At 34.9% G+C, this 14167-nt stretch overlaps 2 protein-coding genes across 2 annotated transcripts; one reads left to right on the top strand and one right to left on the bottom strand.

Moving 5' to 3' along the window:
• The first annotated feature begins 1160 nt into the window (after positions 1–1160).
• On the top strand, positions 1161–8553 carry LOC143914787 (serine palmitoyltransferase 1-like). Its single transcript, XM_077435132.1, has 6 exons — positions 1161–1236; positions 3973–4430; positions 4509–4767; positions 6277–6436; positions 6570–6693; positions 7560–8553. The coding sequence occupies exons 1-6, from the start codon at positions 1207–1209 to the stop codon at positions 7855–7857; spliced, it is 1329 nt and encodes a 442-aa protein (XP_077291258.1). The 5' UTR covers positions 1161–1206; the 3' UTR covers positions 7858–8553.
• On the bottom strand, positions 8015–10224 carry LOC143914788 (tektin-2). Its single transcript, XM_077435133.1, has 6 exons — positions 10016–10224; positions 9725–9941; positions 9438–9652; positions 9138–9360; positions 8831–9054; positions 8015–8759 (listed from the first exon to the last, which is right to left on the bottom strand). Exons 1-6 carry the CDS (start codon positions 10222–10224, stop codon positions 8573–8575), a joined length of 1275 nt encoding a protein of 424 aa, XP_077291259.1. The 3' UTR covers positions 8015–8572.
• Between the last annotated feature and the right edge of the window lie 3943 nt (positions 10225–14167).

The following is a 14167-nucleotide window of genomic DNA, read 5'->3' as shown; positions in this document are numbered from 1 at the left end:
GCGGGGACTTCGAATTTTGTGTTTCCACTCACCCAACCAACCAATGTTACATACATATATGCAAACTCTCTTTCCAAATTATATATTAGTCTACCGGCGGCGCCCCATGCGGGGACTCGAATCCTTTGAATCGAAAAAAATCGAATCGGCGCCTATGAATCGAAAAAAAATAAATCAAATTTGTCGTCTACAAACCAACGAACGAAGGTTACATACGTACATACAAAGTCTTTTTCCAAATTATATTGTGGCGGCTCGCTTATACGACATGGTCGAGTTTGGTTGCCTTCCTGCGAGTGGGGACCAACCCGGCTGGGTTCGGAGAGCCGCTACTCACTCTGTCTTCAGCTGTCATATAATAAACACGTGCATTAACATGCCAGTCGTCTCATTCGTTCATCCTCCATAATATATTAGGTTAATAAAAAATATTATAGGTATCTTTTCATTATATATAAAAATGAATGTCTGTGTGACTGTGTGTTGTTTCGAATAGGCTCCTAAACCACTGAACAGATTACGATAGAACTTTCAGGATTTGTTGTATGCATGTCCAGGAAGATTACTGTTAAAAAACGGGAATGAGTGTCATTGGAACGCAATAATTTAAAATGTGTTCGCTGCATGCGTTTTTCCGACAAATGGGAACGGGAACGAGAACGGGAACGGGAACGGGAACGGGAACGGGAATTGCATACGTTTGCATTATGGCATTGCATGTAGGGTTCAGCTAGTGTAAAATAAATTTAAAAAATATAGATGGAAGTGAGGATGACATTTAATGAAGAGAGGAAGATGAAAGATCCTTTTTATTTTTATTTAATTTTTCCTTTCAATCCTGCTCCAAGTATGTAGAACGAGATACAGGTAATCGGATTAATAGTCACATTGCGATGGTCACAAAGACAATTTTTGCTATGAAAACCGCGAATGCGGAATATTTGGCACTCGAGTTTTCGTTAGTATGATAGTTATCGTTAGTACGATGGACTTTTCGGCTGCCAGATGATCCGTTATAGAGATTTTGGTGACTTTTGGGCGAGCACTTTGTGACCAACGATCACCGAACCGAGCTATGTTCGTGCCAATACGGCATTTAGTTGAAACGTAAATAATGAATGGTCGGCAAATGCAGTGTTTAGGACAAAGCGCATAGCGCATAGTGCGAGTTTAGTTCGGCGCTGGTTGCGGCGCTCGTCGGTCGTCATGGTTATCGCCGGCTATCTCCTCACTCTGGTGACATTTCTTCGACTATTACTTGATCATTTCCACTACCACTACCATTGCCATTAATGTCGCCCCATCACGCGCACTGCACACTTCGTCAATTCTCCAATTAATTCGTGATAGTTTTTATATACACAACAAACCATGGTCACGTAAATTGTAGATGAAATTTTCGTCGAGCGAACTTTAGCCGCGTTTCTCATACTCTGATCTGACCTTGGACCTAAATTCCCGCAAAAAATGTGACGCACGAGAAGCGCCAAATTTAAATATGCGTCTACTTTATTGGATTGAATATTTATCGATATTGGTTGCATTCCGAGAATGCATTTGCCTCACGCGTGACTCACTATGTTTTAGAACCTATTATCGCTAAACTGATTGTGTTTCGAATGGACTGTGGGTTTTTGTATAAATAATATATCGTACTATAATCGGTTTCGAATTTTCAAAAATATGTATTTAAAGTCTAGTGAGAAATCGACATTTACCTTTTAATAAGTTATCTAGTACAGCGTTTCTTAGCCGTGGTCGGACATGTATGAAAATGCAGTGAAATATAAACTTGCCTTTTCCCAAAGCTGTGGAAATATACTCGCTATACTTCAGTGCTGATCCAAAAATGATCTCTATTTAGTTTAAATCTTACTTGTGCATTCATATTACTTTACAGATCTATCAGACTTTTTTGCAATTCGATATCAATATCAATTGCATTCACACTAAACAGATCAATCACCCAATCTGGAATATTTAGATTTATAATATCATTAAATCTAACTTGCATATCCTCATGAAGCTGCATCAAATGTTCAATATATATGTAAAGAACATCGTCTTGTATTTCATTAGAAATAGTAGCCGATGCTGGAAATTTTGTCGAATCACGTCGTCCAAATCCTCGATATTTGCCAACCAATGAAGCATCGGTTGCACAAGCTAGTATATTTTCCGAAATGCAAACGTATATTCAGTTTGATGACAAATAAAACATTTAAGCTCTTCTTTCAATATTATTACAATATAAAAAATAGTTTTAATAGTTTTGGACCATTGTGGCATTACAGGAAGAATCTAATGCGCCACAATGGCTGAAATAAGATAAAACAAGTAAAATATAAAATAAAAAGCAAAAGTAGAAAAACATAAAAAAAAAATTAAAAAAAAGTAACAAAAGAAAAATAATACATCAGAAAAAAAAATAATGAACAAAAGTGTAAAAAACAAAAATAAAATCCATAAATCCCATTCTTAGTTTCACACTGAACAAAATTAAATAGTACATAAAAATGTACATAAGGAGAAAGAAAAAGTAAAATAAAATAAAACAAAATATAAATAAAAAATTAAATCACAGCGAGGCCCGAATGGAAGAGAGTAGATTAAGATTCCACTCATACATCACATTCAAATTGAAAATAATGATGAGCGCAACTTACCAGATAAATATGTTAACATAATATCCGATAATCTACTCTCACCTAGGTGGAAAATATCGCATTCAGGCACAGCAGCAACGATTTCATTGAGAAGTCGAATAGCTCTTGGTATAGGAGCCATTCGAAAAAGAACTGTGCGAGCAGGAGGTACTACCATCGAATGATGATGTCTACCACGCACATAGTTATTAGGGATATAATGTCCCAACTGTTCCAGTAACAACGGGCATGACGTATTACCACATAGTATCTGGAGAACGAAACGAATTAATGAGTAGTTCAAGGGAATTATACCCAAGCATGCCCAAAAGGAAAGGAGTAGGATAGAGATATGGATAGTACCCATACTCTTTCTTATATAGAAAACGAAGAAATGCTTTTTGCACTTTTTCGATAATAAGAGAGTTGTTTGCTTCATGAGCATTCCACACAATCGCATTATACTCTAGCTTACTTCTAACAAGCGAGTTGAAAAGCAAGCGAGAAGACGAGGGGTTGGAGAATAACGTCAGCAACTGTCTTGATGTGGTTGTGAAAGGTGAATTGAGGATCAAAAGTGATACCCAAGTCGACCATAGATTCACAATATGCTTCCCCGAAAGTAGAATTTTGGTTTGTGCCTCCTTTGAGAGGGTCTGGGCCTCTCAAGGGGGTCATTTAGACCCACGTTGAGAAACGCTGATCTAGCATATGTAGAAATATCAAAATATTTAAAAATTATATATATTTTTCTTTACAAATGTAATAAAATTAAAGATTTCTTCCTATAGATTAAGTCAAATTAAGGTCATGCAAAAAATTATGGTTAGATTAGCCCAATTATTTTTTTTTTAGTGATGTTTACTCCTAGGTTTTTAATAATAGATAACGTGAGTGCTGATAATTTCGAGTGCTCTTTTTTTTCTATTAAAAACAAAACCAAATATGTAGTAAAAATTGTATTTTTTTTCCTTATTTCAATAAAATTTTATAAAAAAACCATTTATATTGAAATAAATAATTGTTGGAATGTTATTTGTACCTTAAAATTTTCATTGTGAACTATTTTTTTCTCTTCGTACAAATTCCATAATTTTTTCTCTGCTATACATCATTTGATGATTACCAAAAAAAATATGATATTCCTTTTCAATTACATTGTATTTCAACATTATCTTTTTTTTCAACCGTACACCATCCAAGATATTTCTCCAACATACTTCCATTCTGAGCAACACTTTACAATCAAAATTCACATAATTTTCCTTACATATTTAAGCATTTCATACTTTCTTTATATTTATATATGTATCGTATCGTATTTTAGGTAGGATGGTGGACGATTATTATGGGACTTTTCTTATTATACGTATTATTCAAAACGTGGACAAGCAATGAAACCAAAAAAGAAAAAAAGATCGTCGTCGATGAACAAAGACTCCTAGATTGGAAACCGTATCCGCTTGTCGAGACCAATGTAGAGCCGACCAAGCCCAAGATAATGGGAAAAATATCAGAAGACGCTTGCAACTTGGGGGCGACGAGCTTCCTATCACTGGGTAACGAAGAAGGCATCATCGACTCGGCCCTTGCTGCGCTGCGAAAGTATGGCGTGGGCTCGTGTGGGCCTCGCGGGTTTTACGGCACAATCGATGTTCATTTAGAACTCGAAGAACGCCTGGCTAATTTCATGGGCGTTGAAGAAGCTGTTGTTTATTCGTACGGCTTCACCACCATCGCCAGTGCCATTCCAGCGTATGCGAGGAAGGGTGATATATTGTTTGCGTGAGTAATTCAGTTCATCGTCCATTGTAAGTGTACCACCGTTCGGGAACGATTCATTTGTTGGTAATTTGATTTCAGTGATGAGTGTGTGCACTTTGCCATACAGAAAGGCATCGATTCCTCGAGGAGTACTGTGAAATATTTCCGCCACAATGATATGGAACATCTCGAGGAACTTCTCATTGCTTCGTCGGATATCATCGCTAAGAAACGGTCGTTCGTCATTGCCGAATCGATCTATTACAATACGGGCACCATGTGCCCTCTGGCTAAATTGGTTGAATTGAGGAGAAAATACAAATTACGAATGATTTTGGATGAGAGCTTGACTATTGGGGTACGACATTGATTACACTGAACAATAAAAAATTACCGGAGCGTAAACGTGTCAATCTTTACTAAGTTTAACCCACTAAATTCGAATATGACAATGGTTTTTGTTGATTTTCTTTCGTTGAAAAAAATGGGCGTTTAATAAAATTTACTAAGTTTGACTCACTAAATTCGAATATGAAAATGATTTTTGTTGGTTTTCTCTCGTTTATGAGATATGAGCAGTGCCGGTTTTAGGGGGGGCTGTTAGGGCACCGCTCGATGCATCAAATGCGCTTTAAATTTTAAAATTAAAGCGCCAAAAGCCATACAAAATTTTACATTCGATCGCCAAAGGAGAAATTTTTTCTAAGGGTGTTTATAAAAAATAGCCCGAGGGCGCCATTGGGTGTAAGGCCGGTACTGGATATGAGCGTTTAAAAAAATGCGCAATTTTTACAGATTTTTGGCTTTTGCAGGCTTTATCTCAAAATCTAGTATTGCTTTGACAAAAGTGAGTATTGGAATCAATAGTCGCATATTTTTTCTATTGATGTGATAGTTTTATTGCTTTAAAATACGTGTCATTTAAAAGTATACTTTTTTACAAGCCTCTTCTATATGTATTTCACTTCGCTCTTTCGTCTGACAACATTTTTTATACACTTTTCCGTAATATTATGATTTTATTTCGCTAATTTTTCACTTTTCCACGTTTACAAAGATTGGTTTTTTATATCAATATTTTTTTTTTATCCAAAATATGCGATAAATGATTTTAAATTGAGTTACAAAATGCTGTTGTTGATGACTATGCATGATGCAAGAGCGACATGAAGAATGGAGAGCGCATCATTCGATCTCACTCGCTCATGCTTACTTCCGAGCGATGAGCAATCCTGCCTAGAACATTTCATATTGTAATTTAAAATCATTTACCACTCGAAACAGTACGTTTAGATAATAAAACAAAATATTGAGATAAAAACCCCAATCCTTGTAAACGCAATGAAATATTAAACTTGCCCTATAAATACATAATAGCTGGAGAAAAATATGTGTAAAAATATATATATTTTTGACTTTTAAAATTCGCTAGATAATTAATTATACATGTTTTATAGCAATCAAAAATCACAATTAATAGTTAAATACATCTGACTATTGATTCCAATACTCACTTTTGGTACAGTAATACCAGATTTTGAGTTAAAAACTGCAAAATCTGTAAAAATTGCGCATTTTTTAAACGCTCGTATCTCATAAACGAGAGAAAATCAACAAAAATAATTGTCATATTCGAATTAAGTCAATCAAACTTATTAAAAATTGATTAGTCTCCGCTCCGGTAAGTAAAATACCATGATTTTTTGTTGTTGCTCGGAGTAATTTCATTATTTAAAATGCAGTTCTGATTTATTTTTTGATTATTTATATCGATATCACACTTTACTTGCAAGTACATAATACGGCTCATTACCGATGGTTAAATACTTAATTTCGCATATAATGTTTGCTTAATTTTTTAATTTAGGTGTTGGGTGAAAAAGGTCGAGGATTGACGGAACATTTGAATATACCGATTTCAGAAATCGATTTAATCGTCGGATCTCTTGAACATTCGTTTTCGTCTATCGGAGGCTTTTGCGTCGGAAGTCATTTTATCGTCGAACATCAGAGATTATCCGGTTTAGGTATATATTATAATTTCAATGCTTACATTGTGCTGAATTTGAGTTGAAAGTTTGTAAACAAATGAATGTAAATTAAACAAAATGGTCATATATTCAATGATAACAAAAATTATATATATATATATTATTTCAGGTTATTGTTTTAGCGCATCCTTACCTCCTCTATTATCTCAAGGTGCACTAAAAGCTTTGGATTTCATTGAAGCTGAACCGACTCGATTGAATGAACTGCGTGACAATTCCGAAAAGTTGAACAGGTACAATCTAGTATGACCATAGATGTAGAATACATAGATAGGCCCTGACGCTCTAAGCCGGTCACCCTGTTGGAGGATGCACACACAAAAAAAAAAGTACAGAGGATGCATACTCTCTCTCAGTAGCTAGTTAGCTTCTAAGTAGGAAGGTCGATTGACACTTTTCGAAAATTCCAACGTGTTTAGTGAAATTGTGTTACAATTACTCAAGAAAACATAAAAAGGCGGATGGCATCACATATTATAAGAAAGAATTAATATATAATGTCTTCAATTATAGTAGTATTTTAACATATAATGAAATATCGGCGCGATGTATGTAGTGTTATATGCACTGATGGAACAGCGGTCGAAAACCTCTGCCACTGTTGGCACTGAAGGAAATTCAGAAATCGACATTAAGTTTAAAACTACAAACAATGAACTAAATATTAAAGTGTCAGCTTTAAAATTGATCCTTGTGGAAGTTACTAATGTTTAAATATTGTAATAGTTAATGATGGTTTTATTATAGTAACATACATACATTTGTAGTTTAATATAGTGTGTATAGCTAAATATTTTTTTCTTAATATGGCTTTATTAGTTTGGTTTACTGTCACGTGGAGTGTCCAATAAAATAAAGTTATAAATAAAATAAAACTTTAGTGCATGTACATATGTACATAAACTGGTTACTGACCGCTGCGTTCCTTCCTTTTTTTCACCACTTCCCCGCTAGTTAAACCCCCCGCACCCCTCAGATAGTGGCGACAAGATCTCCAACGAAATTTGTATGTAATGGCATATCTAGGCTATTCTACATCTATGAGTAAAATGATGAAGTTTTCTCGGCTGTGTATTATAATATTTGCATTGTTTTTCAGGTCGCTTGAGAAATTAGAAGATTTCAGTATTCGCGGCGACGATTTATCTCCCATCAAGCATATTTATTTGCGCAATCCCAACATGAGCGTTGATGACAAACAAATTTATTTGCAAAAGATTGCCGATCATTGCGCCGACAACGGCATCATATTGAGTGTCGCCACTTATTTGCGAGACTCGGAGATAAATTGTCCCGATCCGTCTATAAGATTGGCTTCCAACAGGTTGCTGACGCAGGAGAAGATAGACAAGCTGTCGCAGCTTTTGAGCGACGGTTATCGTCTGTTGAAGATTTGATTGCACGTGTTGACGCAATGCTTTACGAATTTAAATCACAATCAAATTTAAATATGCACCTTATAACCACGTACACACGTTTACTATTGTTTGTGCCTTTCGATGAATAAATTGAACACGTTTGGGTTATGTAAATCAAAATTCTTCCATGCTTATAATATTGTAAGAGTATATTTTGTTGAATAGTTTATAATGTGAAAGTATTATATGTATGTATTTAACAAATCATTATTCGAAGGTTTTGACTCTTATATAATATAATGTTTTGTTTTTTTTGTTTGTTAATTTGATTTATATAATGCTTCGAAATGTTAAAAATATTTGAAAAATTCTAGTCATAGACACAAATATTTTTAAGCATATTTTAAAACGTTACAATCTTTTATGATTGTAATGTTCGTAACATTGTTTCCATTCCAATAGAGAATTTCGTTTTAGTATAAGGTTACAAATAACAATTAAACAGAGGCCAACAACCTATTGTTGTATTAAAAATGAACAAATATAAGCTTATTGCTTTCAATAAGCTAAAATTTGTAAGTACTTTTGTATACTGTGCACTCTATGAGATATTTTAGTGCAAAATATTAACTACTTGCATTAATTTTATTATATATTGAACACATTGTTAGCTATTTTGTTACATGTTGCACATTTGACATTTTTTAAAATAAATTATTGTATATTTTGATATATAAATAATAAAAAAAAATGTTTAATAAGAGCTGATTTCATCTTGTATTTTAGTCAGACCAATATTGCGCTGTGTTTGCGTCTGCAGCGAATATGCTAATGGAGTTCTTATTTCCAAACATCGACTATCAATTTCCAAAGTGTCTTCTTTGTCTTGTAAATCTTTCTCAATATCTGACAGTGTTTTTTCCATTGAATTGTAATTTGACCTGAAATTTTCATATTTTTTGCCATCACACACTACATATTTTTATGTAATCGCATATTTCATTGTACTTACTTCATGTTATCGATTTTATTTTGTAACATCATCATCGTCTTCTTGACATTCCTCGCTTCTTCCTCCAATCCACTCACCACTTTATCACGCACAAGTTCCAAATTTGGACGATACGTTCTATTTTCAGCACGAGTTTCCACCAACTTTCCTACATTAATTTTTGCCAACAATGCATTCTCTAACGTCCTTATCTCTATAGCCGCCTTTTCCATAGTATTTTTCATCTAAAATAAATAAACAATCGATTTTATATATATCATAAAGTGTATATAAACTGTTTCATAAATAAATATTCAGTTATTGATGCCTTCATTTTTTGCCATTGCAATTCATTCCGGGACTTTTGAGTATCAAAAACCCTCTTTCTCAAAACATGATCCACTATATTTTTTTGGGCATTTAGTTCGTTACTTGATTGCTCTCTTGCTTTAAATAAAATCTCCCTCATCATTTTTGATTCATCTTTCAATCCATTAGCAATGTTTATGGTATCTTTAGTCAGGTCCAACCAACTGTCTTCTGTGATAGAGCTATAAAAATCGGTAATATAACTGTATGATTGTTTGATTTAATCAAATAAAATGAAACATAGATTAAAAATAATAACTTTTGTAACGTTCGGAATGGTTCTAGTTGGTACGATATACCAGTACTGTGCTTGTCCATGTTCATCTGATCCTCGTCTATATATACTGTATCAGACTTGTGTGCAATTTCAATCTGTAACCTTCTTTTAATCGCTTCGAGCTTCGTAAGTCTTTCCCAAGCGTCACAACACACGTCCGCTAAATGTTGCTTATTACTCTCTACCACAAATAACTCCTTAAAATGAATGTTTTATTAAATATGTACACACAGATACATATATTAAACAGTACAAAGATAAAATTGAACCCTTTTCAATTCATTGTCGAGATCGTCCTTTGTTGTTTCTGTGAAACGGCGAGTATCCCTATTCATCAAACAGTCGGATACTACAGATAACGGCAGATGTAAAGCATCCATGCACCTTTCTGTATTCACTTTCTCTTGTTTGAGTGCAAAGATTTCAGCGTTTGTGTTCTCCAGTGTGTTTTGTAATTCATTACACCATAGACTAACATTGAATATTCTAAAATCACAGAAAATAACTAAATTATACTCTATTTATATGTAAATTCATTTGATAAATGAATGTTCACGGACCTTTCTTGTAATCTCTCGTTGTTTTTATAGGTATCCCATTTGGTCAGGGTTTTTGTTTCGTTTCTCAGTTGAATAGACATGTTGCGTAGATCGAATGCATCATGCCTCTTCGAACGGGCCGTGTCTCGAAGTTTAGTCAGTCCCATGTGCCAATCTGGCATTGTTCTGTGCTGTATGCGTTTTTCATACACTTCGATTGCAGAGTTCATTGTTGATGATTGCTGCTATTGAATAGTCACGCAGAAAGTATGTGAATACGCAAACTTTTCAACGGAAATGATTATATTAACAGGACACAATTGAGTTGATTGGTTTTACAAACCACACTGAATATTGAGTGCTGCTGAAACGCAAAGTTGTTTTCAAGGGAGCTGTTTGATCAATAGTAGATTTATCGAAAATACCTAATGACCTAGATTTCTGTTTGTGACACAGGTAGAATATGTCAATATATTTACGAGTTCATATTTTCATTTTGGAATGTTTTAAAAAGAAAACTTTTTGTCGGTGGGGCTATTTTTAATAAAATAAAAAAAATTGAAGGTAGGCAAGTACAATGAGCGACAAAAAAAAGAACACATTTACACAATTCTTGATATAATTTTTTTTTAAACTATGATTAAAAAGAAGTATGACAGATTATGAATTATAACGCTGTATATATTTATTTAAATATTGAATTTATTAGTGAAATGTATGACGGTGGAGTTTGGTCGTTTTTAAACGATTATTTTGGAACAATCTTCACGCTGTAAAAATTTTTATAATTTGTACATAAATATTTTTTATATGCTATTTTAATAAGAAATATAATAAAAAAAAAACAGAATTATTTACCTTAATATTTCGCAATTCCACCTTTATTTGTTATGACTGTTTCAATCCTTCTCGGCATTGAATTATATAATTTTTTTATTAAATCCGGAGTAATTTCATTCTCCCATGTTTCAACGATGCGAGCTTCTAGTTCTTGAAGTGTTTCTGGTTTGTGGCCTCTCACTTTCCTCTTTAAAATCACCCATAAATTTTCCATAATGTTGAGGTCAGGACTGCTGCCGGGCCAGGTGAGAGATTTTATCCCCAAACTTTCCTTATATTTGGTTATCTAAAATATCTCGATAATACTTACTGCATACAAAACAAATTAGATATAGTAAAACGGTTTGATAACTTACAGAATGAGTTCGGTGACAAGGTGCAGAATCGTCCTGAAAAATTGGATCAGCAACGAATTCTGTAAGTCCTTCGACGGTGGGTAAAACTTGTTCCCGTATCGTGTCTTCGTATTGGGTGGCACTCACGGATGCTCGGACGAACTCCAGAGGCCCCACTCCATGTACAGTGATGCATCCCCATATCACAACATACGGGGAATTGTTCAGCGTTGGTGAAAAGCAGCCTTCGTGAAAAATCTCTCCACGTCGAAGGCGAACTGTGGTCTTCCCATCTGAGCTAAACAAGTTAAATCTGTACTCGTCAGAAAATACCACCCCGTACCAGTCCTCCGGTGTCCAATTTTTTTTATCCATGGCCCATTTTAATCGTCTTTTCTTCATTTGAGTAGTTAAAAGTGGTTTCTCCGCGTTTTTAATCGCTCTAAATCCAATTTTGTTGAGCTCCCTTTGGATGGTACGGGTATGCACCGATGTGGATGTTGAAGCCCGGACCTCGTCCCGAATCTCGACTGCAGTTACGAACCGATTTTGAAGAACGGACTGTTTGATGATCCGATTTTCCCTATTTGTTAATTTAGACTTTCTTCCGGATCCTGAAGCTCTCGTTAATAGCCCTGTTTCGTTGAATTTCTTAACAAATTTTCTCACACAACTTTCACTAAATCCTATCCGACGACCAATCTCCCTTAACGCGATTTTCTTCTTCATAAGAGTCAAAATCGTCGTTTTTACGTCGGCTGACATATGGTAAGAAGACATTTCTTCGAAACGATGTTATTATCACGGAAGTTTACACGAAACTGAACGTTGAATTGACCATCAGCTTTGTTTATCTTAAACCTAACGGTACATCGAATAGTTTAAAAAAAAAAGGTTGGAATAGCTCATTGTTTAGGGCAGGTAGAAAGGTTAGTTTCGCATTTTTTGACCGAAATCTATCTGCGTACTTTTTTTTGCCGCTCACTGTATGTATGCATGCAAGTATGTAGCCTTGAATTAAATCAGGGGCTTCAAACCCCATGACTGCGGGCGCCATGGCGCCCGCTGATTAATTTGTGTGCGCTCGCCACTATTCGACTATTTGACCGTGACAGATTTATTTATTTCAATTTTATTGAACCCTTTCAGTGCTGGCGTCTTTTCTGTTGAAAGCCCGCCACGCTGAAAATTTCGCTAACATTTCCAACCAGAGTTATTTTAGAAATCCAATAGAAAGCAGGTATTAACATTGTAGCTAAACCAAACAAACCATAGATCACTTCCTTAGATAGCTACCGCCGAGTATTTCGAGTTTTGTAAAGGTGTGCTTAGACTCTCTAATATATCTTGCAATAATATGAAATAAACGAAAGAAGTCTATTAATGAATATATTTTTCCAAAACTAGTTTCATCTTCTTCATTGTTGTTAAAATGTAATGCTCACAATCTAAATGCCAAGTCAGAATCTAAAATACTCAGCAGTTAGGGATATCCATCGATAAATTTTGCTATGGTTATAAATTCAGAAATTCCGGTGTAAATCACATTTATTTATTTTACATAAATATAGACAAATATACCAGGAAGGCCTAATAGGTAAACCCCAATGCACCTTCCTGGCCAATTACAAACAATACAGCATTTTTATTACATAAGTCGCTAAATTCCGAGACACTGAAAAACTCGAAGTTAACGAGACATCTATGAATTTTAAACTTTTATATAAATTTTATTGTACATAAATCGTACTCAAATAGTGGTGACATAGTGGGTAGTTGTTAGCCAATTTAACCCGCCGTCCTCTAGTTATTGTAACCTGCAACAGCAATACACAAGTATACAAGAAGCTAACCTAAATGCATTTTAAAAAGTACAATGTCTTGTTTCGTATTTTTTAACGAATATAATTTTATCGACTCTCATTTCATTCGGTGTGCGTTGTACAATACTAAAATAGCAGAATTTCCCGATGGAAATCCCTAACATCCTAACACATAACGAAATCCCGAATATTTTAGATTGTGGCTTGGCATTTATTCAGATTGCATTTTACATTACTTTGTAGGAATCTCGTCACCGCAATCGAAATCTATTGCGACGGAGAATACATTTCTCACGCTCAACCATTGACGTCATCTCAAGTCGAAGAACACCTGTATCCATTAAACTAAATCGAGTGGAACGACGCCAAACATTCGAGCATATTCCACCCGCCTACAACTTTTTAAGCATTACATTTTAACAACAATGAATGAGATCGAACTAGTTTTGGAAAAGTACATTCATTAATAGACTTGTTTTGTTTATTTTATATTGTTGCAAGATATATTAGAGAGTCTAAACCAGAGAGATGTAATAAGTAGAGGTAGGATAGTCACAGTGCAATCCATTGTTGTAAATCCTTTGTAAAAAAGGTTCGTCAAACCTTTAACAATGCATATACAATCTTTGAACAATACGCGGCACCTTCTGGGTCCGGTGACTAGTAATAAGAATAGAGGGGCCTTACGAATAAATAATTGTTGTCAATATTACGCGGCACGTCTATAAATACGCTACAATGCACGGAATACAATCGGATCAATTTACTTATAAAAATGTACCCCATGTTGTTTATTGTGTGTTTTTGAATGTATTGTGCAATTTTTACCGATGCTTGCCCATCTTGCGAGTAATATAAACAAACAGAGAAGTTTTTATCGGACATACGTCGAGCACCGAGCGTCAAATACGACTGATGATAAAATTATGTAGACCTGTCCGTGGACAGAATGTCACTTGACAACAAAAGAACGGGTCTACCTCACGGGCCCGAATGTGAAAGACCCGAAAACGCAAATATCGGAAGTCAAAGATCGAAAATCGAAAGATCTTAAGTCGAAAGGTAAAAAAGGGTGCATGGTAAACGGTACATACTCACTTAATTTGCGCGAGCAGGATACAATAGGAACAAAAGGAACAGGCTTTTCCTCCCGTATTAATGTGCGCGCGCAGAAT

Source organism: Arctopsyche grandis, chromosome 7 (genome assembly GCF_051622035.1).
Source record: "Arctopsyche grandis isolate Sample6627 chromosome 7, ASM5162203v2, whole genome shotgun sequence".
In the NCBI taxonomy this organism is placed as follows: Eukaryota; Metazoa; Arthropoda; class Insecta; order Trichoptera; family Hydropsychidae; genus Arctopsyche; species Arctopsyche grandis.
This window is presented reverse-complemented; position numbering and strand designations above follow the sequence as displayed.

Coding starts and splice junctions, on each gene's coding strand:
- LOC143914787 (XM_077435132.1), top strand. CDS start 1,207: ATGGTTATCGCCGGCTATCTCCTCACTCTG. Junction 4,431..4,508: donor AAGGGTGATATATTGTTTGC/GTGAGTAATTCA, acceptor ATTTGATTTCAG/TGATGAGTGTGTGCACTTTG. Junction 4,768..6,276: donor ATGAGAGCTTGACTATTGGG/GTACGACATTGA, acceptor TTTTTAATTTAG/GTGTTGGGTGAAAAAGGTCG.
- LOC143914788 (XM_077435133.1), bottom strand. CDS start 10,224: ATGAACTCTGCAATCGAAGTGTATGAAAAACGCATACAGCACAGAACA. Junction 9,942..10,015: donor AACGAGAGATTACAAGAAAG/GTCCGTGAACAT, acceptor CTGTGATTTTAG/AATATTCAATGTTAGTCTAT. Junction 8,760..8,830: donor AATAAAATCGATAACATGAA/GTAAGTACAATG, acceptor TGAAAATTTCAG/GTCAAATTACAATTCAATGG.